This window comes from Dermacentor andersoni, chromosome 5 (assembly GCF_023375885.2).
Source record: "Dermacentor andersoni chromosome 5, qqDerAnde1_hic_scaffold, whole genome shotgun sequence".
Taxonomy (NCBI): Eukaryota; Metazoa; Arthropoda; class Arachnida; order Ixodida; family Ixodidae; genus Dermacentor; species Dermacentor andersoni.
Window position 1 is genome coordinate 171,173,493 of NC_092818.1, and position 19,578 is coordinate 171,193,070.

General features: G+C 45.8%; 2 protein-coding genes across 6 annotated transcripts in view; one reads left to right on the plus strand and one right to left on the minus strand.

Annotated features, from left to right (window-relative positions):
* Nucleotides 1–4,509, minus strand: part of LOC126531613 (acyl-CoA-binding domain-containing protein 5) — a 32,785-nt gene extending 28,276 nt beyond the window's left edge. For all 4 annotated transcript variants that reach the window (XM_055071302.1, XM_055071300.1, XM_055071301.1 and 1 more), the window contains exons 1-2: nucleotides 4,310–4,509; nucleotides 3,255–3,384 (exon numbers count right to left, since the gene is read on the minus strand). In XM_055071302.1, coding sequence (XP_054927277.1) covers nucleotides 3,255–3,384; nucleotides 4,310–4,370 — 191 coding nt within the window. In that variant the 5' untranslated portion in view covers nucleotides 4,371–4,509. The remainder of the gene's footprint in view (nucleotides 1–3,254; nucleotides 3,385–4,309) is intronic.
* Nucleotides 4,510–4,725: 216 nt separating this feature from the next.
* The window catches only part of LOC126531614 (protein CDV3 homolog A-like), a 28,197-nt gene continuing 13,344 nt past the window's right edge, over nucleotides 4,726–19,578 (plus strand). The window contains exons 1-4 of one of the 2 annotated variants that reach the window (XM_050179223.3): nucleotides 4,726–5,081; nucleotides 5,385–5,464; nucleotides 13,529–13,737; nucleotides 18,729–18,915. In XM_050179223.3, the coding sequence (XP_050035180.1) occupies nucleotides 4,881–5,081; nucleotides 5,385–5,464; nucleotides 13,529–13,737; nucleotides 18,729–18,915 (677 nt within the window). In that variant the 5' untranslated portion in view covers nucleotides 4,726–4,880. The remainder of the gene's footprint in view (nucleotides 5,082–5,384; nucleotides 5,465–13,528; nucleotides 13,738–18,728; nucleotides 18,916–19,578) is intronic. The other variant, XM_050179224.3, reaches the window with a different exon arrangement.

The following is a 19,578-nucleotide window of genomic DNA, read 5'->3' on the forward strand; positions in this document are numbered from 1 at the left end:
TTTTTGTCCATGAAGTCAATACAATGTTTGTAATGTCATTTGAAAGCATCGCTTTCAGCTATTTGTGATGGATTACTATTCATGCTCTTAAAAAAAAAAAGACACCTTGCAAAATCCCACACAAAAAAAAGAGAGACTTGTGAGCCACAGCAAATTTTCTTTTACATGCAGCAAAATTAACTATGAACAAGATATTGTCTCAGAAACAACAGAAAGTGGTCTTCAAATGTGCTCTGCAAACCTTGCATTGACATTGTAGCCATAAAGTTCAATAATTAGAAAGTTTGGTAATTCACCACTGCTAATCAGTTAAGAACAAAAGACTACTGGCCTGCTAAATCAATACAGTTGCTTGCATCTTAACAGAAGGCTTTGCTTTCTATTTAAAACATGTTCCGTGTTGGCTGGGACAACCATACAAGACCTGAATAAGGTCCTGTGCAAGCAGCCACACAAACATTAAACAAAACTGCAGACCTTTATTTCTTTGTTTTCATTCTCATATGCACATGTCGCTTTGATTTAATTAGTTAGCAATAGGGCCACATGAGCAGGGCACTTATTTCACGAACAGTCAGGAATACAGGGCAACCAGTTCTACGCTTTTAAGTGGATATGGGCTTGCTAAATATGTATCCTTATAATTATTTTTCACTTGGTTGTCTTCTTTTTACCTTGTTGGCATTCAAGCTTCTGTAATCCAGAAAAAGGACATGGTGATTTGATTAACATTCATGCATCCTCTTGCATGGTCAAGCTTCAAGGTAGAGACTAGAGCATTTATTCAGACCTGTAACTCCCATTGGAAAAGATGACCAAAGTGAAAGCTATCCAGCTATCCTCATCACTCTTTGGCCACTAAAGGGCCTAGCAAGTCTGTTAGTCTAACAAAAGTGAAAATGATGGCTTCCAGTCATATGTTGTCATGCTTGTTGCAAAAGTGTGGATTTTAATGAATTGAGTCGTCAAGCTTCAAAGATTTATTTTGCATGAAAGCATTCACAGTGATGACAGTTTTTGGTGCTATGGGCATCTCTCTGAAATGAACCTGTAGCATCAAGGAATTGCAACAGGAGTAAACTGCCATCAGCTCTGAAATGTCTATTCTATGTACATGGTCCTTATTATCTAGCATTTTCATACACTAGTGAGTTTACTACTCACATCTTGTATATATTTAAAATCACCAAAGAATTCATTACAAAATATCATTTCATGAAAGGAGTTCTGAATTTTTGACCGGCACCAGCCTTCTCCCTACAGTGGCCAGTGGGGGAAACGCCACCCACTGCTCCGGCTTGTGACCCACTCATTTGAGGGGCAATTCGGCGGTTAGAATGGTCAAATTATTCATAACTACTTGCGATTTCTTTTTTGCTGCTGTCCTCCTGTGTTCCTTTATCATGTAGGGAAATTTTTGAAAGAAATGTACAACTTGAGAAAATCGCATTCTTGTAGTGTGCTGTTCACAAAAATCCTGTAGAAAACCGGACTTCAGGAGGCGCCATCGCACCGCGAATTGCGCGAGTTTCTATTGCTCTGCGTTGAGGCAACGCTGCAATCTTGTTACCATCATAAAGCCGTCGCCTTGATTCCATTGTAAAGGGATCAGAGGTTCAAGTGGCCATAGTGCCTATTTCAGTGTGCAAAAATAATAGCAAGGAGTGGAAAAACAACAGTCTTGATTCGTTTATATTCTGTAATGTGCACAAAGCAGGAACATTACAAAAACACCATCGGCAACAGCTTCACTGTACATCCACTTTCACAAGGTGGAATGGAGGCTGATTTTTTATTACGAGTTCAACCTTTTCTATTGCCTAAGCAAAATCCTTGAAGGCAGTCAGTGCAAGAGAATGTTAAGTTCAGCACAATGACTTAATGACATAGCTTTTATAAATTTTATGTTTACATAGCAACAATGTTGGGAACTATACTGCATTTCATACATACCAGCCAACGTAGCGGAAGCTACGCTACGCAAGTAGTGCTGATATAGAAGTCTCAGTACATGTTTTTCACAATGGAATTGTTTTTTGATCAGCAACACTTTCTACAGAATAATTGCTTCATATGCTACAACTACAACTTGTGGGCATAAACTTACGTTATATCACACACTATCGGTGCATGTTTGTGCTGCCAGTATGTATGCAGTGTACAAAGTATGTTTTGGCCGTGAGCACAAGCAGTGCACTGTGGTCGCCGGTCACAGAATTGTGTCACTTTGCTCGTTTGGTGATTTAACAGATCATGTGAAGCCAATGGACGCAGCTTGCCACCGTGCTGTTCCAATAATACAGTGGCACTGCCAGAGATTGATTTCGGAAGAGGAGGGGGCAGTTGCTACCCCCTCTTTCCCTGAGATCGATACAGTATCAGTCTCCCTCACAACCCCCTCTCTCTCTCCCTCTGTGTGTGTGTGCGTGTGTGTGGTCATTCTCCACAGAACAATAAGACCATCATTCTTTCTTTTTTTTTGAATACCATCATTCTTACAACAAAGAAAAATGTGTGTGGCTGCTTCAGCCAGACAGTTACTTTCTTGTCAACTTTCCTTCAATTAAGTTTTTCTCTCTATGCTGTTCTGTAATCACTATGTGCCTGTTGCACGTCTCGTGAGAGGAGATGCATGAGTGTGGCGCAAGTCTGTACTTACATACGAGACATCGGCATACACACCTGGAGGGAGAAGCAAGGTGGAGGAACTTGTATTTTCACTTGAAAAACGCCTCGACACTGACCATGAACAAAGTTAGGGTACTCTGTTCCCTCTTTATTAATACACCCCCCCTCATTCATCAGAAAATTGATCTCTTGCCTAAGCCACTGCATCTATAGGTTGACATCTGTGATGCCTTCCATGTAATATTGAAGTACTATCTTGCATCATAAAAGCATGAGGCTTAATATTGCATTGAATTACATGATCCATACCTAGATGTACTATTTTCTTTTATTTTGCGAATGCAGGCACTGAGAGCGTTGCCTGCTATATATAATACTAAGCCTGTTGGATTACATTTAGTTAAATGGTCAGTTAAAAAGCTAGGAGAAGTCTTAGGATACAGTAATGTGATGATCGCGTGAATTATTCACTTCAGATCAAAGCATGCTCATGTGCCTTAAAGTAGACATGGGTATTTAGTCCACTCCAGTCTTAGAAAGGATAAGAAAAATAATCTATGATAAACAATTTCATCAGCCTTATTGAAAGCAGTGTGTTTTTTCTAAAAGGAAATCCAACTCAATACCATTTTGCATTGCCTACGATGTCCCAGAATCTTGGCTTGGGCACTTTGCATTCTGCTACGGATCCTAGTGTTGCTTGCTTGTAGTAGGCATAGAACTTGAGCTGAAGTTCGTGTGAAGGCTGAAATGATCCTGCAAAGAACGAGATTGCAAAGTCCAGTGAGTGCTACAAGTAGTGCAATGAATGGTTACCAAGCATACAATTTGTAAAATCTGTAGAGCTGCAATATTCAATTACCGCAGCGGTGTCCAGTCGCTCGAATGACGCTAAACGCGGAAATTGACAAAGCACACAGAGTACGACCTTCTATACAACCTGAACATTTCCTAGCTTAGCCCTGGGAAACCTTCTGCCTGTGGGACACGTACAAAACCTAGATATTCGGGCTGTCTCATGCGCACGAGAGTCTTGCGTAGCCCGCCAAATTGATGAAATTTCCTGCATTCAAAGAATGAAATGTCGCAAGCGTGTCATTAAACGTCGAGCGATTGTTCTCACGGGGCCTCCTTTGTTCTGTGGCTAAAAAGCGGCGCACTATTTCTTAGGAAAACAGCTTTCATTACTTCGGGCCTTTTGAAGTCAGCAATGCAAAACGAAGCAAGGGCACATTTTTGGTTTTAGTTACCGAGAATTATCACGTCAACACCAATGCAGTCTCCATTGTTTATACCAGCCATGCGCATGGTATTCATTAAGAAAGAGCGGCCATGAAAAGGATATAAAGATAGATAGAAAACGACCGAAGTGCCAGATGCGGTGCAAGGACAGTGATATGCGCGATAGAGAGCTTCAAGGAAACCGGCTTCAAACTGGTGACGCCACGGGTAGATTTGACGATTTTCCTCGTTCCAACACACACATCTTCACAGCCAGCTGTAGCATGCTGTAAGCTCGTAGCCTGCACGCTGAATGCAAGTGTTCCGGAGCACGAACGGACTCCTTTCAGTATACGTACCGCTCTTTCAGCAGTTCTTTTGCTATTGGTTTAGTTTTCATCAATGCCTCAACGACAGGTTCTAAATGGGTTACTCGCGAAAGACCATCGTGTTTACTTGCCATTCTTTGGTAGACCACGGATCACCTCAACAGCCGCGTTGAATCTTTCTTCCGTTGTCATAGTGGTGAACGGAAGCTACAAGACGCAAAACAATCGAGCATGAGGAATGTTTACATGCAGCCAGGCACTAGTTGCCTTGAATTCGTTCACTACGTTAGCGACTTCCTTGTCAATTCCTTTCCTCTCCTCTGGCCGATCGTTGCGCCAGCTGGTGTGCTGTATGTGATGCTGGTAATATGGAAGGGCAGTATTTTCATCTTGTAATAAACTAGTAAAATTTTGTATAGTAATTTTTAATAACTGTACATAACTTATGGTTTGATGTGTTTCTGTGGAGGCGTAAGGTTTTACGTGATGTTTTGTTGAGCACTGAAACATAACCGAATTGAGCCGGTCCACATTTTCTGCGCACCCGCGCCGCCGGACAAGATCTAATATGGTGGCCCTGTGAATGCATGGTACACGTTGCGAGGTCTCTTCTGTCCGACTTGCGGCTATTTATTTCCTTTAAAATTGAGTATCTCTCTCTTTTCGTCTCGCGAATCTTCGTATAACTTCGACAGCATCACGATGGCGGACTCAAGTTTAGACCAGTTCTTCGCTAAGAAAGACAAAAACAAGAAAAAGACTAAAGGGAAAGTGACTTCCGAACAAATCGCCAAGAAGATGGCAGATAGCGGCGAGAGCGCCGAGAAGAGTCTCAAGAAGGACAAGGACAAGCAGGAGAACTCGTCGGGAAAGCTGTCCGTCACAATTCCTTCGCTTGCACAGGTAAGGCAGCTCCGACGCTTCTCCATACGGCGCACTGCCGGTTTTGCCGTGACCTCGCTTCAACTCCCGGCTTCCTGGCCTTCTCTTCGATGCCGGACAAATATGCTTTCTCACGAAAATGTGTCCTCCAGAACTCTCAGCGTGTATTGAGTAACGAGCATGTTGTGTTCTTCACACGGGTAGTCTAACTGCACCATTGCGGTAACCTCGAGTGTCTTTACTCTTGTTTATTGCACTGCTGACTGGATAATCATCCCTGCGGCCGCTAATCCTTGTGACTTTTGTTCGTGTTGACTGTTGCAGGGTGAAGAGGAGTGGAATGACTTCGAGGAGGAGAAAGAAGTAGATTACAGCGGTCTGCGAATTCAGGCGCTCACAATTGCGTAAGTGTGCAAGTTGGCCAGCTTTAGAATTAGCTGGCTTTCGTTCATTGGTTTAACCGACAGGCCGTCGCATAGCTTTGTACGTGTTTTCGGCTAATTTGTCCAGGCATATTGTAACCGGTGGAAGCATTTCGCAGTAATGTGAAATGTTCACTGAACTCTGGCCACTGATTCTCTTTAGTTAGTGTCACATTGTCAGCTTCACACGTTTTATAACTGTGCTGCTCGTTAGCTTGTATCAGTGAATATTCATTTCAGGGTTTTGGTGTACTTCACATGGCTCCACATTGTGGTGTCACCTTGTCAGCTTCACAAGTTTTAAAACGTAACTGTACTGTTCGTTAGCTTGTATCAATTAATATGCATTTCAGGGTTTGATGTACTTCACATGGCTCCACATTGGGATTTCTTGAAACACATCTGCTTTCAAACTGAATGCCTTCTGGCTGTAGCAAACAGCTTCTGTTTTGAGCACAGAATCAGCCAGCAAGATATGTTCAGACTGATTAGCTATAATGAGAACCAACTTGTCAGCAGGTGTATTTACTTAAAGCAATGGTAGTGCACATAAATCTTATCTTAAATATTGAGGGCTTTCAGTTGTAACCAGTTTGCTTGCTGGGGGCTGACAAGATGCCGCAAAAGAAAAGAAAACTCAAGGTGAAATCCTTGTTTTTCTGTTTAAATCTGCCATTCTGCTTGCAAGTTTTAGTAATGGTGGACTGAAAAGGAGTGTATGCTAGTGAGCATACATACGAAAGAGCCAAATGTATAAATTTAAGGCTGACTAGAGCATGTACCTTTGTTTCCACCATCTAATGTTAGTGTTACAATGGCTTAATTTTGATGCTTATGATTAGATCAGAGTTCCTACCACTTTTAGCGACCAGATGTGTAGCGATGTGACTTCGCACTCTTGAGTAGTTGCACATATTCAGTGTTCTACTCTAAATTTCCCTGTTGCGTTTAATTCAGTGAGTATAGTAGTGCTGCCAATGTTATTTCTTATGTTTGGTAAGCTCAATTTACTGCATGCAAGTGTCTTGTGTCCACTGCATCCAGAACGTTTTTTTTTTTTTTTTTTTTTGTAAGCGCTCTCAGGCAGGACACTGTTTCTCTATGAGGTGCACACTTCTCTAGTTTTCGGCCATGGGCCCTACAGTTATATCTTTTGATTTAGTTGTGTGCCAGTTTTTATAGCTGGGACAGTGCTCTGCCATTTTCACGCACCTGTGACATTTCACCATAGTTGTGCAAAGCAGAAGCCTCCCTATTTTATTTCATGTTTTGTTAAGAGTTGATTTCTAGTTATTAGTTCATAGCAGTGAAGTTTGCTTCCTGGGCAAAGGCATTTTGAAAGCAGCTGGGGTGAATACCACCCATATCAGTCTGCTATTGAGTAGCACTCTCTTATTCTTCGATACTACTGTCTACTGGACTAACAGTTACAACACTAGTCTTGATAATACAGTTCGTCATTGCTCAGCACATATACCTCATGTAGCAGGAGTCTAAAATATGGTGTGAAAGCAAATCCTACATGTCAAAGCTTGTGCTTGGTACAAGGGTGGGCATATGTTAATCTTGCGTAAGCTAATGTTTTTCATTTGGAATATATGTGGGTGCAGAGTACTTATTGCCTTAGGCACTGTGTTGTGACATTTCTTTAAGAAAACATTGGCAAAGTTGAATATGAATATACTACCATTCAGGTGAACCATAACTGTCATACATCATGAAATAAGAAGCCAACAAACACTGACACCAAGGACAACATAGGGTAAATTACTTGTGCTTAATAAATGAAATAAAGAAACGATAAATTAATGGAAATTAAAGTGGATGAAAAAACAACTTGCCGCAGGTGGGAACCGAACCCACAACCTTAGCATTATGCGTGCGATGCTCTACCGATTGCGCTACTGTGGCGCCTTTTCCCCATCCACATTCTTGGGTATTTATGATTCCCAATAGAACCCTGGGAGTGTTAGCCATCGCCACCACTCACAAACCTTGGCGGCGGATTTGGAATCTCCTTTCTGCCGCAGGCGTCACGAGAATATATTTTTGGGTGAAGGCAACCGGTCAATAAACACCCACATGCTACGTGCAGGCATCAATGTTGCCGTATTCAAGACCATTAGTAAAGTGGTCATGTGTTGTGATACTCTGCACAATGAAGTGAAATAGAAGCACATTGAATAAGCAGAGTCTTCAATTTACCCACAACTAAATGTCCTTGCTTTTTTTCTTTGCCACCACCTGACAGAATAGACAAAAAGGTCACGTACACAAATGTGCTTCCTGTGACTGGAGAGTATAGAGGAAAGAGAGAGAACAAAGCTTTATTCAGCTCGAATTGCTGATGGTTTGCCGAGCAGAGTCCCTACGTCCAGGGCCTCTCTTGTCGTGTGGCATCCCGGCATCGTGCAAGTCCAGGATGTCACTGACAGCAGTAATGGAAGAGTTTAATCTTGCTTAGGTCTACTGGAAAGGCTTGATGGATCAGTAGAGTGGTTTTCTGTGGGATAATGAGAGCATTGAGCAGTGACAGCTCAAGTAGTGACTTATGGGACTCATTTCGTTGCTGAAGTGAGTCGGTGTATAAATCGGGGTAGTTATGTGCATAATGTATTCAGACAACCTTAAGTTTTTTTTTCATTAGATTAAACAACTTTACTCTGTACACTGTGTGAGATTGTCGGGAAGTGGCATTTCTTGCTTGGTCTCAATTATGTTGTTTAGTTCATCTGTGCATTCCTTCCCATTTTATTCATGTTTATGGCAAAACGAATAGAGCTGCTTAGCTTTGTGTAAGTACACTAGTATGAAATGAATACAGTAAACACTCACTATTGTGTGTCCTGTGTGTCATCTTTTACATCCTGCACATTGTCTGCTGTCACAGTGCAGTGTTCCATGTCACATTAGTCTTGGCGGCTAGATCACATGAAAATAAGGCTAGCAGGAAGTGTGCCCACCAACACTTGCTCTCATCTCCTCTGCTTCCACCAGGTTAGCTAATTGGTTAGGGTTTAGAGCAGTACATCCCAAATATAGCCCTTGTATGCTGGCTTGCTGCCTGTTGTGTGCGCGCGAAACCAAGCACGCGTGTTATCGCGTGCTGTCTGCGCATGCTCTCTGCCCGGCTATCTCTTATCGGGTAGCCCGTGCTGGTTTTAAAAGACCGCTCGCACGGGCCCACCGCGCGCAGTATGTAACCTGTTGGCTGCCTGTCAAGTAACAGGAATAAACGTTCTTTCGACGCTACTTCTACGCCGCCCAGTTCTTGGATGCCAGACATGACATATTGGCGACGAGGATGGGATGACCGCCGTACGGAATTCGCAGTGTGAAGAACCTGGCCTCTGTGTAAAAGCTTCCCGCCACGAAGATTTCCCTGCGGTGAAATTCCTGAAACTGGCATCACGGCAGCCGAAACTTCCAAGTGAGTCATGAGTCACATCGGCCACATTGAACCTTTCGACGAGACCACGAGTGACTGGCGCTCGTACGAGGAAAGGTTGAAAGCCTATCTTTTGGTCAACGATGTTCCAGCAGCAAAGAAGGTTCCTGCGTTCCTGAGTCTCATCGGCGCGAAGACCTACGCGCTGCTCAAGTCGCTGACGGCACCGGACGCACCGTCGTCACGAGAGTTTGACAATCTCCTGAAACTCCTGAGCGATCACCTGGCACCGCAGTCGTCTGTCATCGCAGAGCGTGCTAAATTTTACAAGCGGTCACAGCGAAGCGGTGAGTCCATTACCGAATTTGTCGCGGAACTTCGAAGGCTGGTGCAGAGTTGCGAATTTGGAAGTTTCTTGGATGAAGCGCTCCGGGACTGTTTCGTTTGCGGCCTGCTCCGCGAGGACATTCAGCGTGTGTTGTTCACGGAAGACAAAAAGCTAACCTTCCAAAAGGCCGTAGATAGAGCTCTTGCCATGGAAACTGCAACGATTAGCGCGGCGTTTTCGACGAGACCTTCTCGCAGCGCTTGCAGGAGGGGAGGAATTTTCGAAGATTGACCTGAGTAGGGCCTACCAGCAGGTAGTTATGGCGAAAGGCTCCCGGAAACTACTGACGATAAACACGCATAAGGGCTTGTATACTATGAACCGTCTGGCTTTCGGCATTTCGTCCGCCCCAAGCATATTTCAAAGAATTATGGACAACATGCTGAAAGGGTTGGAAGGAGTCAGTTGCTACCTTGACGACATCCTGGTCACAGGCAAGACCAAGCGAGAGCACTTCCGTAACTTGGAAGCCGTCTTGTCAAGATTGCAGGAACGCGGTGTGCGCATCCGGCGCGATAAGTGCTCGTTCTTTCAACGAGAGCTCCGTTATCTGGGCCACGTCATCAACGCCGAGGGTGTTTGCGCATCGCCCGAAAAGGTACTGGCACTACTAAATGCGCCTGCTCCAAAAGACAAGCAGCAACTGCAGTCATTCCTTGGGATGGTCAATTATTACGGCAAGTTTGTTCAGCGTCTCTCGACTTTGGCACAGCCGTTGTACAGGCTGCTAAAGCAAACAACGGAGTGGACGTGGGATGCGTCATGCCAGCTTGCTTTCACGGAGATAAAAGCAGCTATGGCTTCCCCTCCAGTTCTTGCCCATTATGATCCGAAGCGACCGCTTCAACTTGCCTGCGACGCATCTCAGTACGGTATAGGCGCAGTTCTTTCGCAGAAAATGATAAATGGATCAGTTCGACCGGTTGCCTACGCATCCCGCACCTTGTCAAGTGCCGAAAAGAACTACAGTCAGATCGAGAAAGAAGCCCTTGCCCTCGTATTCGGCGTAAAGAAGTTTCACTTCTACGTCTACGGTAGGTTCTTCACGCTTGTGACTGACCATAAACCACTGCAAACAATTCTCGGCCCGAAAACAGGCATTCCCGCGATGGCAGCTGCCCGCATGCAGCGTTGGGCGCTGACGCTGTCAGCCTACAACTATGCTCTTGAATTCAAGAAATCTTCCGATAATGCGGAAGCAGACTGTTTATCGCGCTTGCCGCTCGACAGCAGCGAAAAGCAATCAGAAGAAGAAAGCGAAATTTTTTATTCGCTTCGTTTGGAAACGCTGCCTGTCACAGGCCAAGACATCGCTCGTGAAACGAGGCGTGATCCATTACTAAGCAAGGTACTGAACTTCACAAGTGCTGGCTGGCCGTCGCATGTCGCTGAGAAGGAGTTGAAACATTTCTTCGACAAGCGTTTGGAGCTCACAGTTCATCAAGGGTGTTTAATGTACGGCATGAGAGTAGTTGTGCCTTCAAAACACCGAGCCTTCTTGCTTGAGGAACTTCATCAGGGTCATCCCGGTATCGTAAGATGCAAAGAACTCGCGAGGAGCTACGTCTGGTGGCCTGGTATCGACGCGGACCTAGAGCAACACGTGAAGAAATGTGCAGAGTGTCAACAGCAACGGAACGAACCAGCACCGGCTCCGCTTCATCCATGGTCATGGCCGACTTCGCCGTGGCAAAGAGTTCACTTGGATTTTGCTGGACCCATGAAAGACAAAATGTTCCTTGTTGCTGTGGACGCACACTCAAAATGGCCGGAAGTTTATGTCATGCAGAGGACTACGGCGTACCACACAATTCAGTGTCTCCAAGACCTGTTCTCGCGTTTTGGCGTACCCGAGACCATCGTGACCGACAACGGACCACAGTTCGTTTCCGAAGAATTCAAGAGCTTCGTCAAAGGCTTCGGTGGTCGTCATATCGTGAGTGCAGCGTACCATCCAAGCACGAATGGCCTTGCGGAGAGATTTGTACAGACAATGAAATCTGCGTTGCGGAAAGGACGACCCCAAGACTCCTTGCAGGCAACCTTACAGACGTTCCTGGTGACGTACCGCAACACGCCGCATGCGACTACAAGAGAAACTCCAGCAAACCTTTTCATAGGTAGACGACTGCGCACGAGACTCGACGCAGTCAAGCCTTCTGTCGGGGGAAGAGTGGCTCAGCAACAGCTCTCCGATATGGTGCGACGCAAGGCACGTGAGCGACTTTTCAACATCAATGATGAGGTCCTCGTGAGGAATTACAGAGGTCCTGAGAAATGGGTCCCTGGCACTATCATTCAGCAGTCTGGCCCCGTTTCATACAAGGTTCGCGTTAGAACGAATCATGGGGTGCTCATTTGGCGTCGTCATCAAGACCAGCTACTGCTCAGCATCGACAGCTCAAAGCAGAGCATTACGGAAGATTTTATTCCAGACTTAAGGGATCCTGAGAGCGCCAACGAGCCATTTCCAGCTGCGGCCCCTGCGACAACGACCGACCCTCCAGGGGAGCGACGCTATCCACAGAGGGACCGGCGACCTCCTGACAGATATCAGCCATAGCATTAGTTGCATTGTATAATGTGGCAAAAGGACTTTGTGCTCATTAGGAGGAAGGAGATGTTGTGTGCGCGCGAAACCAAGCACGCGTGTTATCGCGTGCTGTCTGCGCATGCTCTCTGCCCGGCTATCTCTTATCGGGTAGCCCGTGCTGGTTTTAAAAGACCGCTCGCACGGGCCCACCGCGCGCAGTATGTAACCTGTTGGCTGCCTGTCAAGTAACAGGAATAAACGTTCTTTCGACGCTACTTCTACGCCGCCCAGTTCTTGGATGCCAGACATGACACTGCCCTTGGCAATGGGAGTGGCAGTTATCTTGCATAAGAATGATGCAGGACCATGAGGGTCTTGCTTATAGGCCTAGGCTTGCCATCGGCATTTCATTTTGGTGCACAGGGAAACTCATCAGGCAGGTCAGTACTGGAAAATAACCCAGTGATAGTTGGTATTGCTAGCCCAAGCTTTTTAATGCATTAACATTCTTAGGGTACTTCATGCGCTTTCCAGGGGCCAACTATTTATTCATGTAGTGTATAACAGTTTTCCTGCTTATCTGGGTCTCTGGGTAGTCTGTGGCCGAATTTGCGGTGCATTGAGCTGCTGTGTAACAGGGTTTGAAACCAACCATCGGACCAACTGGGTCACGGGAGTATGTGGCTGTGTGTACATACGTGCTTCTCTTCAACAAATCTCATTCACGCTGACGTGGGTCACTGTAGATGTAGGACTGGGTAGGTACATCTGTTTGAAGAAACTCTTTCACGCCAGCTTGGCACACTGCGTATATGCCACTCAGTCTGTGCTGAATGAACCAGTGTAATGCAACTTTGGTCGCGGGATATGTGCCAGTAGGTGTGTGCCATTCTTCAGTGAACGTCTCTGACACCAACTTCAGTAACTAGGTATGTGCCAGTGGGAATGTGCCGCTCTACAATGATGAGAAACGTCTTCTGAATTTCTCTGTAGCTGAGCGGAATCGAACCCACAAGGACAGCAACCCAATACACTAACAGGCTATACCACAAACGCCCTGCGTATTTGCCACTTTTCAGTGGATGCCTTTCACATCAATGCTTTAGCCAGCAGTGCCAATAATGCACTGGATATGTGCTGCTCTTCAATGAACCTCTGGCCAATTTGGGTCACTCAGTATGTGCCACTGAGTGTGCTGCAAACGAGGAACTGATTCTCAGCATTCGTAGGCACCAGCATGCCACACTTCTCGTCTCTGGGGCCATGCACGGACTTCTCGGCAGAGCCACTAGATGGTGCAGCATGTCCAAAAAGGAATCGGGGAGGGAGTAGCCCGGTTGCCTCATGGCGTGTTTCTCAGCATTCACACACACCGGTGCGCCATGCATTTTAGAGGCAATGCGCAGGCTTCGAGGCGACAGCTCTCTATGGTGCTGAGTGTTCTTATAGCAGCAGGAAAGAGGAATCTCGCTGCAGTACACGCCTCATATGTAACTCTTTTTTATGGTTGCAATACGTTGTGCTGCTATATTAATTCAGTGCTACATGCATTATCGTCAACAGCCATCATGAGATGGGTTCTGCCAAATTTTTTTATCCTGTAGCACGATAATCCTGTAGCACACATAGTCCTCCACTATAGCATCTCCTGCTCCTGTGCTGCTTTTGGATCGTTAAAGGCCATTACTCAATCATCTGTGGTATGTTCAAGTTTAACAGCTCTTTCATTTTGTGCAGGGAAAAAGAGAAGGAGGAAGAGGCAGCAAGGGAGCAGCTGGACGAAGATGGCGAGGACTCGCAGCAAGCCGGCGACCAGCAGTCTGGACCCTGGAAGGTGCAGCAGCAACAACTGCAGCAGCAGCAACAGCAGCAGCAGGCTGCCGCTGCAGAGGAGCCATCTTCGCCACCCCCTGAACCCGAGCCACAAGCACCACCACCGAAGACAGGTTGGCACAGCAGTATTTTAATTGCCATATTTGTACGAAAGTAACATAACCATGAATAATGCCAGAGGGGAACCTTTGGCAACATTGAAAATAATTGAAAAGTGCAGTCTAGTCGGGCTTAAGGGGGTAAATCCTGCAACTTTTTTGTCAGAGATGTGGTTTTAGATTCCTCTTGCGCTTCCTGGTATGTATAACTTATATCAATTTATAGAGATGCAGAAATACACTAAACTGATATTTCGGAGATACCTGATAATTCAGATGCCTTTGCAGCACTGCTGTGTATCCCATAGAGGCAGTGTAAAGTCGCCGACGAATAATTCAGACAAAGTGGCCAAATAACTGGGACTCCAAAATACTGGATTCGCTAGAAAATTGGTTAGCTTATTCTACAAGTGGCCAGCCAAGAAAGGTGTGCCATATTCTACAGTCATCACTCTCAGGGATACCTTCAATTTGGTGTGACTAGTGCAAGACACATCGGCATCTATGAACAATGACAATCTTGGCACAAAGCCAAGCACGCTATCATAAGACACATCGGCATCTGAGTGATGGCGTACTTGGCGAATCGCCAGGCATGCTAGCTTACCACAGTGTGGAAACACTGCCACCCGTTCACGCGTTAGGTGCTAGTCACAAAGTATTATGAAAGTGAAAGTATCTTTGGAAGTGATCATCTGGGGATGCATCCCAAGTTTGTGAACATATTGCTATTCACACGTACCTACACTTCCCTTTGGCCTGAATAGTCTGCAGCCTCGATTTTCCAGTGATGCCTTCTATACCATTTCTTTTCACATCTTTCACGTTTCGTCAGTTGTCAGCGACGCTCCACCCGTGTTATCACTGGTATCGGCCATGAACGGTGGACGATAAGAGCAGAATGGAATTCACACTTCATATCGCAAATGTAGCCTTTATCAACGTTTCTAGAATTTCTAGTGACAATAGCCTTTATGACTTACTGGCTTCGCTTGTCTTTAGGTTTGGGCACGGTCGGCAAGTACTAGATCAACTAGGCTTTGCTAGCTTTGGTTTCGAGGAGGCACCGGAAACAAGGTTGGCAACAAAAATCTCAACTTCTGTATGATTCGGTGACCAAATTAGCACACAACCATTCATTTGAAGTCTGGATTAATATATGACACGCTGTACTGTGTGTGAAGTTTTGGTTGTTCTAATATGTTGACTCTATGGGGCCTGTGGCGAGGCTATGGAGCTGCCCGAATAATCAAGCATGTCGTAATTATGAGTTTCTAAATAATCAGTCAGCGCCTGTACAAAGAAATTTGAAATTTCAGACGATTAAACCCTTCGCCGTCTGATCTTTCGGGCTTTTTACTGTGACTGCAGGTCCACAGCAACATTCGAAGCCACCATCACAGCTGTTTTGATTATCTTGCAGCCTCAAACCAGCACTCTTGCACGCCAATCTACTAGCAGCTGTATCCAGCCATAGCCATTTGTGTTTGGCCACATGGTGTTTGCTGTGCAGTAGTTTAGTGCTGTTATGCACTGTGCAACGCTGGACCTAGCTGCTTCAATGTTCGCTGCCAAACTTCTTGCTGTTCAGTGCCATGTTTTTCATTGAAAGGATTCCGGGCTTCAGTAAAAGCTCATTAATTCGGATCTCACGGGACCGGGAAAAAAGTTCGAATTATCAGAATGCCGAATTAACGTATGAACAGAAAAAGCAACATTAAAATCAAGTTGGAGAAGCGTACCTTTATTTACTGAAGTATCTTGCAATAGTCGTCTGCTTTTTCACGCAGATTCCGGCTGACATCACAATTTCTCTTAACTCTTCCAAGCGGCCAACAGCCCGCAAACTGTTGGAAGTGCTCAGGCAAACGTCCTCCAATATCAAAAGAGCCTCTGACTTCTCGTGAGGTGCGATGAGGTCGCGGCTGCACCTCCTCGCATGACTCTTCGCCTGAATCATGGTCTTCCCGGGTGCCCGTGACATCATTAATAATTTCTTCATCGGTCAGGAGACCAGTTGTAGTGACACAATCATCAATCGCGATGTAGTCCTGAAGGGTCACATCTTTGGGAAGGACAGCATCGAAGGTCAGGCAGTCATCATCGGTGGACTCTGCTGACACCTCGTCGGCTAGTGCCGCATGCTCGGGCCTCACAAAACTGCTGTGCCGAAAACGTTCAACGATGACTTGCAGAGGTGTATTTTTCCAGACGTGGGCGATGATGTGTACTGCACCGAGTAAGTTCACTTCATACAGCTTTCCAACTTCTGAGCATAAGATATTCGCTGTAGCAGGTGTTTTCAATACTTCAACTTCACGTAGTGAATCCATCGGCTGAAAGGCACATGTAGTGTTGGGCGGCAAAAAAATTACCTTAACGCTCTTCAGTTAGACTGTACAGTTATGTACAGTGAATCCATCGGCTGAAGGGCACATGTAGTGTTGGGTGGCAAAAAAATTACCTTAACGCTCTTCAGTTAGACTGTACAGTTATGTGCACTGCAGTTGTCAACAACCATAATTATCTTGCGGTCCTTAGACGTAAAGTGCCGGTCTAATTGCTACAGCCAGCCTCGAAAAACGTCCGAGGTCATCCAAGCCTTCCTGTTCGCTCTGTACTCGACAGGAAGGCTTTTGATGTCTTTAAAACAACATGGCATATGCGCCTTCCCGATGACAAGTGGCAAGCGCTCCATGCCAGTCATATTGGCGGCAAGAGGCTCAGTTATCCTTTGCTTGCACTTCTTGCCACCAATGCACGGGTCCCCTATGAAGGTCACCGTCTTGTCGGGCAGAGCTCTGAAAAATAGAGCAGTTTCATCTGCATTCAACACGTCACTTGGTTCATATGCGGCGATGGGCTCAAGCAGCTTCACATTTTTCCGCTGGGTGGCCATGCTTTCAACGTTGGCCTTTTCACCGCACACACTTCTGAAGACGAGTTCATGTCTCTTCCGAAACCTCGCGAACCACCCTTCTGAAGCTCTGAACAATTCAATGTTCATCATTGCAGCGTACTTCTCACCTTGTGCCATGATGAGAGGTCCGCTCAAAGGCAGATACGCGTTGCGACAGTCACTAACCCACTGGAGCAAAGCTTCTTCGAGCTGGGGATGAGCTGCGCTTTACAGCCGCTTTCTTGATGCATGAAACTTCTCGCTTTCGAAGGCTTGAAGAATCTGTTGTTCATTTGTCACATACGTTCCCAACATGCTCCGCTTCACATTGTACTTAGTCATAACGTGCTGTCGCGATTTGCCATTCTTCAAAGCCTGCAAAATTTCCACTTTAGTCGCCAAGTTCTTGGCTTCGTACTTCTGCCACTCTGCCGGCGTTGCCATCACTGTAACGCACGATGGTAGTGGCATGCAAAACACGGTCACAACGAAAAAGAAAACTCCGCAAGGAGAGATGATGCCGACTCGACAACAACGGAAAATGTCGTGAAAGGCACAGTGGAGCGAATAAAGAACACACCGACATTCGATGATGCTGTGATCGGGCCGCCACTACCATATTTACTCGCATAATGATCACACTCGTGTAATGATCGCACCCCTGAATTTGGTCGTCAAAATTCACTTTTTTTTATTTCCTGTGTAATGATTGCACCCCGAACTTGCCGCATCGATGTCATGTGCCAAGTCTAGCTAATAATGATCGCACTTACCATCTGTCGAATGCTATGCGAACAACTCTTCAATACAAACCAAGCGGTCTGCACGCACCAAACATTCTTAAGCAGATGCCCCATTTTATTCCTTTCATCACTTTCCGCACTTCCATGACAAAAAGAAAGCTACAACCAAACTTGCCTTTATTATGTGTCGCCATTATTATGTGTCGCCCGACGCCATTCGTAGACACACATCAATATATATTAGCTTCGAGCAACCCCTTACATGACTTGTTTTTGATTTACACGGCAGGCACAAAAATGTCATGTGACTAGGGCCTTGCATGAACTTGCCATGGCCCTCCTGATTTCAGAACCTTTGACTGATGGCAAATGACGCTGATTGCAACAATGAAAAGACCCCTGCTCTTTGCCATCAGTGCAAACAAAGATCTACTCGCACAGCGACAATGCTGGCTGCACGTGAATATTTGATCAAGTCACATGATGATGATGGCAGGTTCGGACAACTCAAAAAAGAAGAGCAAGTACCTGTGCTGCCAACGACCTCTGAATTGACGCAAGCACTGATAATACTACCATCAGGGTACACTAATGACTTGAGCCGAGCCAAAAGTAAAGCATACATTATCACGTGCAAGCAGAACACCGTACAAAAGCACATCAACAAATTTTGCTAGCTACTAGGGCAGTAAAAGGCATGCAATAGTAGGCACGCCACACTCGCCTGTGTGCCCCACACCTCTGCCGCACCTGCTTATTTTTATTTTTCTGGATTTTCATCATCAGCCTGGTTACGCCCACTGCAGGCAAAGGCCTCTCCCATACTTCTCCAACAACCCCGGTCATGTACTAATTGTGGCCATGTTGTCCCTGCAAACGTCTTAATGTCATCCGCCCACCTAACTTTCTGCCGCCCCCTGCTATGCTTCCCTTCCCTTGGAATCCAGTCCGTAACCCTTAATGACCATCGGTTATCTTCCCTCCTCATTACATGTCCTGCCCATGCTCATTTCTTTTTCTGGATTTTGCATTCCTTTTATTCTTTTTTGCAGTGCATACACCCAGCAGCCAGATTTGTTATAGCCAATATTGTTACATTCAAGTATTGTTGGTGGCAATGCGATAAGTGGGTTGGTTCTATTGTACTTCTTTGTCTAAATAAAATGTTTGGATATTTGTCCCTTCTGTTTGTCTCGTGCAACCCTGTTATAAGAATGGGATTTTCTTGGCACTGAAATATTATAAGGGGCTTCAACTGCGCTAGTGATTCATAGCAAATTTATCCAAAGTGAAATTTTGTTGCAAGTCACCTAGTGTAATGGAGTGTGCATCCTTTCGGCATCTCTTGATGCATTCTTCCACAGCAGAGACTGAGCCCAAGGAGGTCCGTGGTGCATACCGGCCACCACACCTGCGCTCAGGTGCTGCCGCCTCCGCCGCACGTACCTCTGGCACGCAGGGGTCCCGTCGACCTGTGCGCCAAAACTACGACTTCACTAGCGAGGAGCAGTTCCCCACCCTGGGGGCTGCCATCGATGCCAAGGCACCTAGGTGAGTGCCCTGCTGTGGACATTGAAGCCGTTATAGTTGCTGAGTTAGTGGGTTCAGGTGCAACGACTCAAAAACAAATCAACATGCCTCATACGGACCACTTGTAACGGGACGACTTATAGCGCAGAACTAGATGTAATGAGGTCTTTCCCGACTCCCATTTATCTTCCCATAGAGCTCAATGTATATGCATACTGCTTATAGCGCCGTCGTGCAAGATAAAATACCGGTTGTAATGTGGTTCCAGGAAAATTTCACAAACAAACGAGGTAGCGAGTGCGCTTTGCAACAAGTTGCACCGGCAAAGCAGATATTGACAAGGGTGATGTGGAGGAGGAGGGGGAGACACGAAGTGAGCAAATGAACAGGGAGGGATGGGAGGGGGGGGGACAGTATGCTGGCTCAACGGGTGCTGGGGGTTGCCTAGGCAACAAAGAAACCTCATTGCCCCCACTGCTTGTCAGGCAACATGTGGTCCGCACCAAATGTATACGCGTTGTTGCTCTTCGGCTTTTTTTTCAGTTTGTGTGCAGAAAGTAAACACAGTTGCTGACTGATCTTTTTGGACATGATCGAGATCATAAACATGCCGGAATTATTGGGCAAGCTGGACAAACAAATTGCAATGGTAAAATCAGTTTGTTGGTTTTTACAACTTCGCCA